The sequence below is a fragment of the Aspergillus sydowii genome (genome assembly GCF_001890705.1).
Source record: "Aspergillus sydowii CBS 593.65 unplaced genomic scaffold ASPSYscaffold_5, whole genome shotgun sequence".
NCBI classification, from domain to species: domain Eukaryota; kingdom Fungi; phylum Ascomycota; class Eurotiomycetes; order Eurotiales; family Aspergillaceae; genus Aspergillus; species Aspergillus sydowii.
This window is the reverse complement of record NW_024467863.1, coordinates 219994-235230: the sequence shown is the minus strand read 5'-3', so window position 1 is coordinate 235230 and position 15237 is coordinate 219994. Positions and strand designations below refer to the sequence as shown.

The 15237-nt window shown below is 50.5% G+C and overlaps 5 protein-coding genes across 5 annotated transcripts; 3 read left to right on the top strand and 2 right to left on the bottom strand.

Moving 5' to 3' along the window:
- Positions 1–1137: 1137 nt before the first annotated feature.
- ASPSYDRAFT_57767 (ketoreductase) lies at positions 1138–2241 on the bottom strand (the record flags this gene model as incomplete). The annotated part of the gene is made up of 2 exons (XM_040849427.1): positions 1138–2001; positions 2065–2241. 2 exons carry the CDS (start codon positions 2239–2241, stop codon positions 1138–1140), a joined length of 1041 nt encoding a protein of 346 aa, XP_040702274.1.
- Positions 2075–3104, top strand: ASPSYDRAFT_44816 (Erg28 family protein). The gene is made up of 2 exons (XM_040846911.1): positions 2075–2566; positions 2621–3104. Exons 1-2 carry the CDS (start codon positions 2504–2506, stop codon positions 2981–2983), a joined length of 426 nt encoding a protein of 141 aa, XP_040702273.1. The 5' UTR covers positions 2075–2503; the 3' UTR covers positions 2984–3104.
- Positions 3105–4340: 1236 nt separating this feature from the next.
- On the top strand, positions 4341–6435 carry hxt8 (putative MFS monosaccharide transporter (Hxt8); the record flags this gene model as incomplete). Its single annotated transcript, XM_040849426.1, has 11 exons — positions 4341–4400; positions 4456–4483; positions 4538–4599; positions 4648–4838; positions 4902–5330; positions 5389–5440; positions 5565–5680; positions 5736–5875; positions 5952–6065; positions 6137–6242; positions 6318–6435. 11 exons carry the CDS (start codon positions 4341–4343, stop codon positions 6433–6435), a joined length of 1416 nt encoding a protein of 471 aa, XP_040702272.1.
- Positions 6436–7229: 794 nt separating this feature from the next.
- ASPSYDRAFT_57764 (Zn(II)2Cys6 transcription factor) lies at positions 7230–9414 on the bottom strand (the record flags this gene model as incomplete). The annotated part of the gene is made up of 3 exons (XM_040849425.1): positions 7230–7494; positions 7551–8719; positions 8779–9414. 3 exons carry the CDS (start codon positions 9412–9414, stop codon positions 7230–7232), a joined length of 2070 nt encoding a protein of 689 aa, XP_040702271.1.
- Positions 9415–12266: 2852 nt separating this feature from the next.
- Positions 12267–14860, top strand: ASPSYDRAFT_57763 (DUF3824 domain-containing protein; the record flags this gene model as incomplete). Its single annotated transcript, XM_040849424.1, has 5 exons — positions 12267–12525; positions 12596–13204; positions 13310–13951; positions 14020–14358; positions 14409–14860. The coding sequence occupies 5 exons, from the start codon at positions 12267–12269 to the stop codon at positions 14858–14860; spliced, it is 2301 nt and encodes a 766-aa protein (XP_040702270.1).
- Positions 14861–15237: the final 377 nt, after the last annotated feature.

Here is a 15237-nt window from a genome sequence, read left to right as displayed (position 1 = left end):
CTTGCCTCAGACGATGTAAGAGGCGGTTGACATCCCTGAGTCTTGTATTGTTGAGAACGTTGTCTAGTTATAGGCTGCTTTTCTGTTGTTGTATACAACTGTAATTGAAATAAATACCATCATAAGTGGGAGCATACAAAGCAAAACATATGATTAACTCAACCAAGCCTTGGCTGGGACGTTGACGGCTTGTCGCTAATTTCGGTTTCTGAGATCCACCAGCCTAGCTTGCTTTAGGGCGCGGTGAGCAGCAACTGGATCCATGGAACAATGTCGGGCTTGCCATCCGAAGATCTTCTACACTTATGGTAAACAGAACTCTGGAAGAGATTGATAGAAATCCAGGCTTACCACCCAGTCTACACAATCCATGAGCCATATTACATGGGAGCGTGTTCTGATGAGAGAAAGGCAGAATTGCTGGATTTGCGTATAACGAGTACGGTAACTATTCGACAAAGTCACAACGCCAAATTTTGTCTTGAAAAAGGTCCTGTGTCCGGCCTAGCCGGTATACACGGCATACCCAGCATGGTCATTTGCCGAGAATGTAGGCAGAGTGGTTATGGTATGATGGTGATACACATGTCGATTGTCGTCTAGGTTTAGCGCATGTTGATGGCAAATGTGAGCCCACTCTAAACTGTTAAGTCAAAGTGTTAGCAAACAGTTTCCGGTTGACTTTCCCCTTTCGGTTTTGACAGTAGGCCTAGAGTTTGATACACGGCTGCACGGCACATCCTTTCTCAAAACTCGTAGTCTTTTCATTGTTGGTTCACCACTTGCGTATATACAACGAGCCAGCTGTTGTATGACAGTCTGGCTACTTGTCTACCTGTGAAGAGAAACACAGTACATAGTAGGTGATTATCACCCATTATCGCCAGTTTTGTCACAGCCTTGAAAATGATCAGGAGTAGACTATCGCTATTAATACAACTGTGTTTTCGAATTTTCTATAATGGATCCGGATTAAAAATATACATGTCATTTCCCTCGATCAGGAAGTGATCCAGCGTCCGTGACGTAACGTTTCGCATTTCCCATACATCCTTCACATATTTTGCTTCGCCTCCTACAAACATCCAACATGGAATTGTCCGACAGCACTATTCATGTTCGGGGCTTTTCCTTTTTTTAAGTGCTCTTCTTTGCGTTCTCGCGCTCCGCCTTGCGCAGGGCCCGCTTGCGGATTGACTCGTGCATACCCTTGTTCTGGTTTGCGAGAAACTTGCTCATAGGGCTGATAACGCACGTGGCAAGGTATGCCACCAACCCGTGACTCCAGTAAGGGGACGAGCTGTACGCATAGGTCGGAGAACCGCCGTTGTTACCGATTTTGGACAACGTCGCCTGCACGAACGAGCGCGGGTTGGGGATCAAGGCACTTGTCTTGCGAATCTTGGACATGGCAGACGTAATGAGGTACGCCTGTACCAGCTCAACAGTGATGCCGTGAGGCTGAAGTTCAGAGCCAAGAGCCGTCGACCACTGCTGCAGGAAAGCTTTGCTTCCGGAGTAGGTAGCAAGAAGCGGGGTGGGGACGAGACCACCGAAAGAGCCCATGGTCAGGATCAATCCACGCTTGCGCTGCATCATCCCGGGGACGACCAGCTGCGTAACCCGCAGAGTACCCATGCAGTTGATTGTGATGATGTCCGACATCTCGTCCTCGGGAGTCAGGGCAAAAGGCACCGGAATGCTGTGGCTCTTTCCAACGTTGTTGACCAGAATAGCAACATCTAGCTCCTGGACTAGCTCATTGAGCTTCTCGTAGTCCTGATCCTCATTGCGAGCAAAGTCCATCGCCAGCATCTTGGTCTGCACGGAGGGGTATTTGGAGGTAATTTCATCGGTCAGGGTGGTAAGCTTGGAGGCTGTCCGCGAGACGAGGACGATATTGAAGCCAGCGCGAGCAAGTTGAAGCGCGTATTCCTTGCCCAGCCCATCGGAGGCACCTGTAACAATCGCCCAGCTACCCTTGGGGCCGAATGAGCGAAGCTACGTAGGAGATCAGTACAATCCACGAAATAAAAGCTCGGATATAGTGCATTATCGACATACCGACTTTCCGGGTAGAACGAACAAACTGGCAAGGACCCTGGCAAAAGTCCAAGCTCTGGAGACAACAAACCAGCCTCCAGCCGCAAGCAGCACCGAAGCTGCCACACTTTGCCAGCCGGGTGCGAAGTTCCACTCCCAGTGGGACAGCGAATACGTGATTTCGTTTACGAATTCCATGGCCAGTGATTGTCCTTTCATCCAAGTAAAGACGAGGTGTAATTGCGAGCTTCGTTCACAGGTGTCACTCGGGGAATGTCGCTCAACTAAAGAATTGCCTAGGCTCAACATCACGGATCACGGGGCCGCCCACTAATCCCAATTAGGACTCAACAACAAGCTTCGCCATCCTGCTCAATCTCAGCTCCTGAATTCACATTGAATAAACGTTATTCGGGTAGAATTGCTTCAGGGTTCATCTTTCACTCTTACTCTCCCAACCATGGACCAACTTCTGTCCTATCTCCCCCCGTTTGACGGCCTCCTTCCCAAGTGGCTTGTCCTGGTATGCGACTTCCACACCTCGAGTTTGTCACAAGCCAAAGCTAACAAGGCGCAGGTATCTGTTGTCTCCGCCGCAAACAGTGTTCAAGCCTACTTCTCCGAGGCCTATACCGCGCAGCTCTACAATGGCCGTCTAGCTGATGGTCGCCCGCACACGAACGCCCACTCCTCTCGACTGTTCGGTACCTGGACCTTGCTGTCCGCCGTTGTCCGATTCACCGCCGCCTACAACATTACCACGCCCGCGGTATATGACCTTGCGGCATGCACATTTGGTCTTGCTTTGTTACACTTTGTTGGAGAGTGGCTGGGATTCGGCACCGCGCAGCTCAAGGGCCGGTTTGTTAGCCCGCTGATTGTCGCGTCGGCCAGTTTAACTTGGATGTTGACGCAGAGGGATGCGTATCTTGGGTTGTAAATCTAAAATACATGAGGCATCGGAACGTACTACACAATATCAACACTACATGATATATAATAAAGTTACAGCATGAGTTATACCGAAGTACCTGGTACAACGTCATCGTCTCTACCCAAAAAAAAAAAAAAATAAAAATAAAAATAAAAATAAAAAAAAATAAATTCCCTAAAAAGAAGGGGCAAGACAATTCTCTTCTCCAAACGGTCGGACAAGCCGGCCATATTGATGAAAAGAAGTCGCGTCTATCGGAGGTAGTGTAAGCCCGATGACACTGTGTAGCAAGACATGCGCAAGCACAGAGGTCCCGCCACGAAGACCAAAAATAAGATTAATCAATGTTGTGTTCAGTAGAACACTTTCAGAGATTAAACTGAAAAGAACAGATACTACACTTGATCTAAGCCAAAAGGCAAAGAGAGCTGGAAAAGAAAAGAAGAAAACAAGTAAATTGCCGGGGGGTACTGGGCCTTTTATAGCTGCGAGAATGCCGCCCGCCACTAGTGTCGATTACGCGAGGCGCTATCCTGTATACAGAAATTATGATGCCTCAGAACTAAGGTGTTTTCACTTCCCCATCGGTAGAATAGCCAACACTCCCACCAGTCCAGCTCCAGCTCCTGCTCTATGTTGTGAGCTGTGAAGGTGTCATAAAGCATACTGCACAAAATATTTGGACCGTCGTGAAATCATTACCTCGGGTGGTGTCCGATCTCAGCCATTCCAGACCCGGATTCCGGGGTCAACAGTCTTCCCCGCAATAATTCCTCTGTTCGGCAATCCACACGATCTCCAACTTCTTCAGCTTTTGGTCATGGACTCAGCTTTGGCTTGTGCTTTGGCCTCTGATCGATTTCGATCATGCACCCCCACGCTATATTCACCCCCACGCGGAGTCATGACTGTCATAGCCTTACGAGGAGCTTTGAGCATACACTCAGTCGAGAACGCCGATGTCTTCGCTCTCTCCAGCCGGTAGAAGAGGGACTTTGACTTTGAACATTCTTGGGACAACTACGTCTATCGAATCATCTCCTCCCGAATACGATACCAACTCTCGCTAGTCGGGAACCGGGTTGGTGATGGCCGAATCCTCGGTCTTGATGGCTTCTTGCCTCCACTCCCCCAGCTTGGGCATTCCCCAGCTTTCGCTCTCCAGATTTCCAGCCATCGGCCATACCCCGAGGGGTCAGCCTTTTGTCACACCCATCATCCTCGGAAAAGATCCGCTTACCTTTTTTGCCGTTGGTTGCAATGGATATATATGAAGTTGTTCCCGTCCTGCCCTAAGTCTTTGTCCCAGAACGTGCTTCTTTCTTCCACCCACCCTGCCGTCGTCTTTGCTCCGCGTTTCAAGATGGTTGGCTGGTACGCTTTAGGTGTCGCGCTCTTTGCTGCGATAGGAACCTTTCTCTTTGTAAGGCATTCCAAGTGCAACTTTGGAAACCAAGCCTACTGACCCTAGATATTAGGGGTTTGATACGGGAATTGCCACCACAAGTAAGTTGTCGACTGACCGTCCATCCAAGAAGCTTAAACTCACACATCGCACAGCAATCGCCCATGAAAGCTGGATTGAGTACATGAACAACCCCTCAGAGGGCTTGACTGGCGCGGTACGTATGCTTCAAATGGCCAGCCGAACTTGCGCTGACCGCAGGCAGGTCGTCGCCGTTTATATCGCCGGCGAAGCAGTCGGCGCCCTCTTCCAAACCGCGGTCGCCGATAAATTAGGACGCCTGCGTTTCATGGAACTGATGTGTGTGATCGTCACAATTGGGACCACAATCCAGACAGCTTCAGTCAACATCGGGATGTTTCTCGCTGGGCGTGCTTTGGCCGGAATCGCTGTTGGGTAAGTTGGTACGCAGAACAAAAAGGAAGTAATTGCCACTGACATATTGGTGGTTTTTCACAGCGGCATGGTTGGCACCGTTCCAATTTATCTCAGCGAGATCTCGGACCCTCGGTATCGCGGTCTCATCGGAGGAATCTCAGGTTGCGGTATCGCTTTTGGAACCATGGCTTCAAACTGGGTTGGTTATGCTTGTAGCTGGGCCCCGTATGGAGCTGTGCAATGGCGGCTCCCCCTTGCCATCCAGATACCCTGGGGCATCATTATGTTCATCGGCTTGGTTACCTTCATGCCCAATTCACCTCGTTACCTAGTTCGTAACGGAAAAATCGAGGCTGCGCGCAATGAGTTCAGCCGAATCCGCCGTGATCTCAACTCACATGAGCTGCGCCAGGAATTTTCCCAGATGTTGGCACAGATCGAGTATGAGAAGGAGCGAGAGATCACCTCTTACAAGGAGATCTTCAAGCTCTTCAGACACCGTGCTTTGGTGTGAGTATTTGAAACCCGTGCTTGAGTGTTTTCGTCGACAATTACCTGACAGTACTAGGTCAATTGCCGTGCAGACCATGACCAGTCTTACTGGTGTCAACGTGATTCAGGTATGTCCCCTAGCTCCCTCCGTCGAATGCGCTGTACTAACTGATTATCAGTACTATCAAAGTAGGCAAGCCCCGACCATATTATCCCCGCTGATATTAATCTTTCAAAGCCATCCTATATAAGTCTCTCGGCATCGAGCCCCACACCATTCTCGCCCTGGCAGCAGTCTACGGCACTGTGGCCTTCGTCACCAATGCCCTCACAACAAAATACCTAACCGATCAATGGGGTCGCCGAAAGTAAGCATACCCCCCTCACTTTCTAAGACAAACCATACTGATAAAAAAATTACAGAATGATCCTCACTGGTCTAGGGGGAATCATCATTGTCGAAATCTATGCCGCTGTCATGCAGCGAGAGTTCCAGAACACAGATAATCGTATCGGCAAAGGGTTCGCTATTCTTGGAATCTATCTTTTCGTGGTGATTTACTGTATGCCACCGCCCACTCACCCTCAACAGGTAACGCTAAAAGAAAATGGAAATAACTAACGTTTACCCTCCTCCAGACGGCATGCTTAACAGCACAACCTGGCTCTATGGCGCTGAAGTCCTTCCCATCGCGCTCCGAAGCAAGATAATGGGATTGGCCGCTGCATCCCACTTCATTGTTAATGTTGCGAGTATGTCTCATTTCCCCTTCCCCTTGCCCTGAACATAATAAGGTCGGTCTCTAAAAGAGATAAAAAAAAAGTCACCGAAGCTGGTCCTAGCGCATTCGCCAATATCCACGAGAACTACTACTACGTCTTTGTCGCGTGTACGTTGTTCTTCCTCATCGTAGCTTATTTCTATTTCCCGTGAGTTATCCCCTCCGCTTCGTAATATGGTGCTTCAGGGAAAGGCTAATCACATATTATTTTTCGCCATGACAGTGAGACCAAGATGAAGACCCTCGAGGAAATTGCCGCTTCGTTCGGTGATAGGGTTATCGATGCCGACGAGGTAGATCCCGATGTCAAGCCTGCAGCGCAGGTTGTTCATCAGGAGTAGGATTGCTAGTTTGGAGGCTACCTGCGTACATAGGCCCTCACCGGAAATGAAAATATGTTGGATACATATTAGGGCAGTCAATTCACAGATGGATAATAATTGTGACAGCCGAATAACGAAGTTAATTATAATGGTGTAGATCATTATACAGATAATATATGTATAGTTCTAAGGATATAATGGCCTCATCTAAAAACTTCTGGAAAATAACAACCCGGCCATGGTCCAAAATCGCACGAGGCCGGCGCTAGTATGGCAGCCAAGGGGAAACTCCGGGCATAACTGGCTTCTAATTGCTGCGTTCTCCGGTGTAGGGTTATAGCGGATAATAGGTTCCGTTTCACATCTCTGGGAGATGGGAATGAGGCCCATTCAACTATCAAAAATCGGTTGGCTTTTGGGGCTTTGAACTCTACTGTGACCTTTGCGAGAGATAACCAGAGTAGAAGCTGATATGAGGAATGATCGTTCAAAGGAGAGTCATCCTGGTGGTCTCGATCCGAGACAGGAGCTCCGTAGTCATGGATCACCTGTCGGTAGTTTTCCGGGAGAAACCCTGTCGCGGCCGTAGCTTNCAGAGAGACTGTGGACGCATCCAGGTCTCAGCGAATTTATAGGGCGTTACTCGGGGATTTGGACTGTCAATGACAGAGGGTCTGTACGTCGTACCCGTTTATTCTCAATCCGGCCAATATAGTCCCTTTTCGATTCTATGAGCAGGGCAAGATGAGATGCAGCAATTCCGAGATAGAATCCTGATCGCGTTTTGAGAGAATGGGCAGCTTTCTAGACCCTCATCCACCAATCGCCGGGGCGGATGTAGGGGATAGCAACAGGGAAAGACAATCCCACCCGTCAAATGATACTGAGGACGGCGCTAACCAGTTTTGCGGATGAAGTCGCGTGACTAGAGATTCTAAAAAGTAATCCGCAGGCGAGTGAGAGAAACTTGATGTCGGAGTTTGGGGCGTGAGCATGCCAGCACTCGAGTCTATGGGCGTTAAGACTCGCGGTTGGTGGTCTCGTCGAGGCTGAAGGGATCTCGAGCAAGCAGTGTCACTAAAATAATTCATGTTAGATAATTCGTGATTGTGGAAGGTGAGGATGAATCTTACATTAGCTGACGCAGAACAGGAACGGCCTTGGTGCAAAAGTTGCTGCGGGTGGAAAGAGATGCGAAGGCGTCGAGAGACTTCTGTAAAAGCTGCTTGATCTCAGCGCTCTCGCACTGGTCCTCAGAGTATATCAACATAGTGCAGAGGATGACTGCGGCATGGAATGCGTGGAAGCTCCCCAAGGTGCTGCTGTACCACGTGTACGAGGCAAAACTTGGTGACGTTTGGAGAGTCCGATAAATGGCGAGAGAGGTCTTGGAAGAAGCAATGCACTTCGCACGTGCGATGCAGGTCTCGGCAGTGATGTCACCCTGTAGATATCGGCACAAGGCCGGGCGGAAAAGGAGGAGAAGAAGTTGATGAATGTAGCTGTAGAGAATGTTCAAATTGGCGAGGTGGTGAACCGGAAGAGGTTCGGAGTCTGGCTCCAGGTGGTACCGCCTCTCGCATATCTCGTGCACGCTGAGGATCTCAATTTCGAGCTGTGCAACAGTATTCCTCGGTGGGAAGATGAAGAGGGCATCTGTTATCAGAGATGAGATGCTGTGGAGCTTGTGCTGCAGGAGGAGATAGGTCATTTGCGTTGGACGAGGGGCTGGTTCTGAGACAGTGCCAGTGAGGAGGTCCACATCATTCACGTCTAAAGGAAGCTGCACCCCTCGGGAGGTAGATCCTGAATGCAAATTACCATATGTGATATCCTGGCTGGTATATAACATTGTTAATCCTGCCCAGGCCCGCCGACGTTCTTCGCGTTCTATTGGACCAAGACTGAATCGATCAGGGTCGATATGGCACCCCATCGAAGTTGCAACGTGATGAGTAAAACCCAAGAGCGTCCAGGTCGATAATCCACGGTGGAGGCGAGCGTAGCTGATCAGGACAAGTGATTGGAGAGAGTTGATAGAATGACGAGAAAGAACACCGTCTGCTGACAGACACCTCAAAGCAGCAGAGCGGTAGCGTGAGGAAAGGACATTCATATTGCGGGTAACGGTTTTCTCACGGCCGAGGTCAGAAAGTATAGGGTCATCGTCATGGAGGGCAGTGACAGCAATAGCAAGGATGGTAAATAAGAGAGAAATCCACGCGGTTGTGACACTGCTTGGGTCATGGCAGAACTGCTGGTACTCGGCCTCGAATGTTAGGTCGTGAAGAATATGGAACAGCTATAGTAGTAGCGTTAGGCTTCAAAACCCGCGTTGAATATAACAGCTGGACAACATACTGGAGAAAAGACTCGGAAGTAGACGTCCTTGAGTTTATCGCAATACCGGCTCGGTGGAAGTATAGCTAACAGCTCCCCTCTGGATGCTGCAATCCCTGTGAAGGGAAGGTGCAGATCATCGTCATCACTAGGTATCTCTGAGTTTATATCAGGGAGAGAATCGCCGGAAGAGCCTGTGGGGTTCGCTGTTCTCCATTGCAGAGTCAGTGGTAAATAGCGCACGTATCCCGATGCAAATGTCTGCAAAGTGCCCACGCTGTCTAACAAAGGGCTTCTTGGATGGTCTGCAGGCCTCCCACCGATTGCGCTATCCAGATCAGAGAAGCTCTCCGTCAAACTAGGCGATATGAGTGGTGAATGAGGATCGTATATTTGTGAAGTGACTTGTTTCTGGAGTAAATCCTCCAAATTGCGGATGCGTGCAAGTAATCTGGTCTGTACAGTGGAGTCCGTGCCCAACGTATTCTCTGATGACAGTCGTGGTTGGCCAAGATATACGCAGTCTTGCGCACCTAGTCCTCGTCGAACACATGTTTGGCAAGGCCGCCCATCTCGTGAGCAACGGATTTTTCTTGTTCGACATGCTTGACAGCTGATGGGAAGTCGCTTGCCACTTGGGCGAGAAGATGCAGTCATCTTAGTGGTCAGAATCGATGGCAGAGCTAAGATCAAAAAGTCGGCTGTGTATAGGAAACAGGTGAATAATGAAAAAAAAAGGTATCTTAGGAAGGGGAGACGCAGCAACTATGCATGTGGTATAATGGCTGTGACACTTCCATCAAAGGATTAAAAAAAGGCATGCAGGTATGTTCAGTCCCCAGCTAGGGTTCGTATCTATGAAGAGAAAGATCTCAGAAGCAATACAGGAGGGAATAGCGTTCTTTTAACCTTGAGCAACCGGGAAATGTTACTGTAAGCGCCACTTCTACCGAGCCATCACCGATACGGCCGTACAGCGCAGTCAAGAAATTGCTGGGGTATCCAGTAGCCACCTGAATGCGGAGTGGGAGAAGCTGAACGACATGATTTGAGATTCTTTCCCACTCTGGTCTGTCTGGTTGAGCATTCAAATTGCGAAAGCTCTGCTGCCCTTCCCCCAAGACTTGCATGGGAGTTAGCGGAGGAATAGAACGATGATCTACACGTCTTTCCTGCATGACGGTCCTCTCTCATGTCACTTCATTGGCCAGGGGCAGAACATCCACTTGGCTTCCCACGTTGCCTGCCACTCCACCACGCGATGAAGGGAACGGGTTCGACAGCCTACAGTAGACTATTTATCGGTGGCTTTGGTGGGCGACCAATGTGGTGAGAGGCTCCTGGCTGCTGGGCCCAAGGGCGGGGTGCCTCATGGAGATAGACTTTGAGGCTTCACCGCGTGTACGGGACACCAATGACTTTGGCGGTCGATCTTAGAAGTCGGGCCTACGACGGAACCAAAAGTCTGGCGATCTCTCCTTGCAAATAGTAAATTGTACGAAAATGAATCGGCATTGTTGTTGAATCAGTGGCATCATGGGAATCGCCCGCCCTTGAATTATTTGGATGAAATGTCGGGGTCATTGCAAGGTTCAACAGGCGTCGAAGGTCTGTTCAGTGTTCCGGCAATCGCCACTCATTCTGCAATTTGGGAAACATACAGTGTAGTACATTACTAATTCGACCCTGGTCGAGGAGCCCACGCCGAAGAACCTCCTCCGCAAAGGCGCTCACGAAGCTGGTGGGTCAAAGAACATTTCACCAAACTCCGCTGACAGCCTGACACTGTCGAACTCACTATGGCAGATCGTTGTTAGTTAGCTTGATGGGATGAGATCCTTTCCTCTTGGGCAGCTGTGGGGTGAGTCGTCGAGGCCAGAAATGAAACTTTCAGAAAAGGAGGGCAGTCAGCGAAGCGACCACGGACGAGTAAAGCATTCAAGTTAGAAACCTCCTTTGGAAAATCGGTGGGGTTGACCATTGCGACTGATGGGAGTTCCTGAATCAATAGTTGCAGGCCGGACGGCAGCGTCGACAAAAGTACCGACATTCCACGCACCGCGAAGAAGGTTTAACGAGAGATTCTAGAAAAACAAATCGAAGCGAACTGAAGGAGACCCCGCTTCTCCGACGCATGCAAGCGAAGCCACTGAGCCAGCGCGTGCTAGAGCCTAGCGCGCGGGAATGCAGCACAAAGTACTTCTGCAGGTTCCCCATAAACCGTCATATTGATTGGCATGATGCAGTTGGTCTATAGGGTTTAGAGTTAAACCGAGGACGTAATATTTGGAATGATGATATTTATCGATGCAATTTCGAGCGGAAAAGACGGGAAGCGAAGCTAATGAGAGAAGAGGCCCGAGCACCAAGGTTCCAGTGACTCGGGAGAAAACGCCCATACTTCACCGCGTCTTGTCTTCATTTTTGCCTGCGAATTTCATCTGTATCATGATAGAGACAGCGGCGGCAAAACTAGATCCAACTGCAGAGTATCCGTGGTTGAGAGCGGATAGGGTGTCGCCCATCCATGGAACAACGCCGTTTTGGTCCATTGGTTACCTCCCCTATTCCACTTCAAAACAAAACAATAACAATCAGCGGGAACTAGACCAGGCAGTAGGAGCATCAACAAGGCCTGTTTATTCACCGCGAAGCCTCATGTTGCCCGAGAGAGTCTTCTGATGAACGGGCGTCGGGCACCAAGTCAGCCTCATTCTTTGTTCGTCACCGTTTCCATCGATATCGAGGAAACGGGAAAGGGGGCGCGTGAAACAATTATAAAATGAGGGCCTCGTCTTCGAGGGCTCGAAAAGATGATGTTTGCAAGATAACTCAGCAGAAACGAAAGCTTTGCCGCCGCCACTGGAGTAGTTGAGGTTCGTTGATTGAGTCCAGGTGAGTTGCCATCACGAGGTCTTCACGTGCGTTCTCCCGCTTCCTCGTCGTCTTCTACTTCGCAATCATCTTCACTGCATCATCCAACACTTCATCTTCTTCTCCACCGTCTCATCAAATTTTATCTCTGCACGTCCTATTCTGTCAGGCCAGAGTCAGCCTCATCCTGTGCCGTGATCTACGAGTATATTTCCTCCATTATACCTCTCGCGTCATAGGAAGAGCAACAGACCTACACTAGCTCGTCTTTTGCCCCTCTTCCCACTCAGCCCCAGCCTCAGTCCCAGCGCTGATATCATACTTTCGTCTTCCCTCGAATCTCGACCCTTCAATTCTCAGCTGTCTTTCCTTTATTCCATACCCTTCTCCAGTTGTTCTAACCCGTTTAAAACCGCTGCATTGCGCCCGATTGCTTGGATTGCTGCTTTCTATTGGCCTTCTCTTCTTGCGTCTTCAGTCCATCAGCATTGACTCAGCCTTGTTACCCCACACCCCCCTGATAACCGCACGTTCCGGGTTTTTTTGCCGCCTTCCCCTCGCCTTATTACCAGTCTCACATCCCGCCACCCCTCAGTTCCAACTTTCTTTCACTTTCTTCTTCCAAACAGCCCCTCATGTCTTCTTACCTATACAGAGACCGTGACCGTGAGGACGACTGGGACGAGCCCCGTTCTGGCGTCTCCGTTAAGCGCTACGTAATACCTCCAGAGGATCGTCGAGACCGCGATCGAGATTATCTCTTTCGGGAAGATTCAGGCCCCAGCGAGCGAGAATTGGTCATTCGCCGCAGAACAGACCGCGAAGACCCCGTCATGGTTCAACGCTACGAGCGAGATGCGGACTACGACCGCTCCGAAAGGGATTACTATGAACGTGAGTATACTGTCTCCTAATCCTAAGCCCATCATTATTTGTAAAGACCAGACGGTAACCGCTCAAACAGCCCGGTATATGCACCCGCGCGAATCTGACTACGACATCGTGCACAGATCAGAGGTAGATCGAGAGCCAGCCTACTACTACCATCGTCGTGTCCGAGAGTACGACAACGACGGCCGTCGACTCCGTCGTGAGCTAAGTCCTAGTGACTCTATTTCACAGGCTACCCGCCGACGCGACGACCAAGACTACAGTAGCGACGACAGTATGGTCTACATCCGCAAAGAAACTAAAGAATACGACGACCATCATAATCGTCACCTGGCCTCGGGTGCTCTGGTCGGTGTTGGTGCTGCAGAATTTCTCCGAAGCCGTCGGAAGAAGGATGGGGACGAAGTCTCGAGTGGCGTCGGCCGTGTCGGCCGCGATGTAGGCGCCGGTGCCTTGGGTGTCGCTGCGGTTGAGGCTGCCTCGCGAGCAAGAAACTATTACCGAAGCAAAAGCCGCCACCGCTCTCATTCTTTCGATGATGATCGAAGCTCTCGTCACAGCCATCATCACCGCCACTATAGTCACAGTAATTCCCGCCATGGGCGCAGTCGAAGTCGATCTCACTCTCGCTCTCGCGCCAGGACATTTGCAGAACTTGGCTTGGGAGCCGCCGCTATTGCCGGTGCTGTCGCGCTAGCTCGCAAGAAGTCAGACAGCGGCCGGAAGTCAGACAGTGGCCGACGCAGCCGTTCGCGTCATCGTCGAGGCGCTAGTTCCTCTCGATCAGTCAAATCTCCCGACGATGAGAAGCGCAGCCAGTCGCAGCGCCGCAAGCACATGGCAGAGGCTGGCTTGGCAGGTGCCGCTGTAGCTGGCCTTGTTGAGAGAGCTCGGAGCCACTCTCGGAGGCGGTCTCGCTCTCGGTCAAAGAGCAAGGTCAGACAAGCTATTCCCGTTGTTGCAGCCGGACTAGGGTCTGCTGTGGCTGCAAACGTTTGGGACAAGAGGAAGGACAAAAAAGCCGACGAAGAGCCGCGCCGTAAAGACCGCCGGCGTTCAAGATCACGAGGCCGACCATCATCGGAGATGTATCCCGACCCGGACCGTGACTCTACTGGTTTGATAGAATACGGTGATCATCCAGTACACGGAAGCATCCCAGCTGCAAACTACTACGGCCGCCCTCCCAGTTCTCAGGGGTACCGTTCGGACCGTGGCCGTACCCCGAGCCGCAGCCGCAGCCGTGCCCGATTCAGCAGCAGCTCCCCCAACTCGAGCGAGGAGGACCGCCGAAGGCGCAGTAGTCGTCATAAGCATCGCAACCGTTCTCGCGACTTGGCAGGGGCTGCATTGGCTGCCACAGGTGTTGGCTATGCGGCTCATAAATATTCCCAGCGTCGAGATCGCCAGAGGGAGGACCAAGACGGGAGTAAGTGGTCTACCCATTTGATGTCACGCTTACCTGTAATTTATGCATAGCTAACCCGGGTTTATCAGGATATGACAGCGATGTACCACCAAGTCCCTATGACGAGCCCTACAGCCCTGGACCTTACCCACCATCTCCTGCTCCCAACGCATCCTTTGATGGCAGGCCCAATAACTACTATCCCCCACCTCCGGGTCCGGGTCCAGCACCTATGGGGCCAAGCGCTGCGCCTTATAATCCGGCTGATTATCCACCTCCGCCCAACGCTGCGCCGCCTCCCCAACAGTACAATTATCCTCCGCCTCCCGGGCCAGATGCATACGCTCCCAGACCCAGGAGGGCAGATGAGAATGTGAGTGCTGCACGGAACTTTTCCCCTCCAACCACACAATCTCAACCTTACGATGGTGTGTTGCGTCAGTCACGCCTATAGTCGAGAACCACGCTGACCATTTAGATTCAGGTTTAGAGGACCCAAGTCGAGTAGAAACGCCGCGTCGGCGCCGTCGGCGCACGCGTGCTGGGAGTGAACCACCACAGTCCAAGTCTGTTGCCTTTGACGTTAACCCACAACGCAATCAAAATACTGGTGGATATGAAACGGATGATAGTGATACTACCGTTGATGCAATGGATTCTGGCCGTCGCCGCCGTCGCCGCCGCCGTCACCCTCGTCGCCATTCTGACCGACGCCATCGTTCTTCGTCTGACCAGGCTCGTTCGAGGCGTGACCCTGGTAACGATAAGAGCGCTGCACAATCAAACGGACTTGAATCTGACTCTGATGCTACCATCGACCTGCCTGATCGGTTTGACCGCGATGGTCGTCTTCTTCCCCAGCCAGACGATGACCCGCTAGCTGATCGAGTCGAAAACTTGCTAAAACGATTTAACCGAACATTCGCCTAATTATTCTACCTATGTTATCTCTCTTGGGTGGTATTTTGCCTTTTACGTTATGACAGTTCATGATTACGATATTTCATGTTTCCCTTTGAAGATGCTTATATGATATGGTACGATCATGATTCACGGCCTCACATACATGATGTATATGATTGATCTACGATAACACCTTAGTTTATGCTGAATGAAATTTATGCTTGCTTTTAATTTGGAAGAGATACTCACCGGGTTTTGAGTAGTTGCGGTCGTAGATATTGAACTTATCAGGCCAAGTCCCCAATTGTCAACATTGACGATCCCGGTGAAGGGTCATTCATATGAATCCTCACCTCCTATATCAATGTCAAAGTGGCAAGATCGGCACTTCACCGTTTGCATTA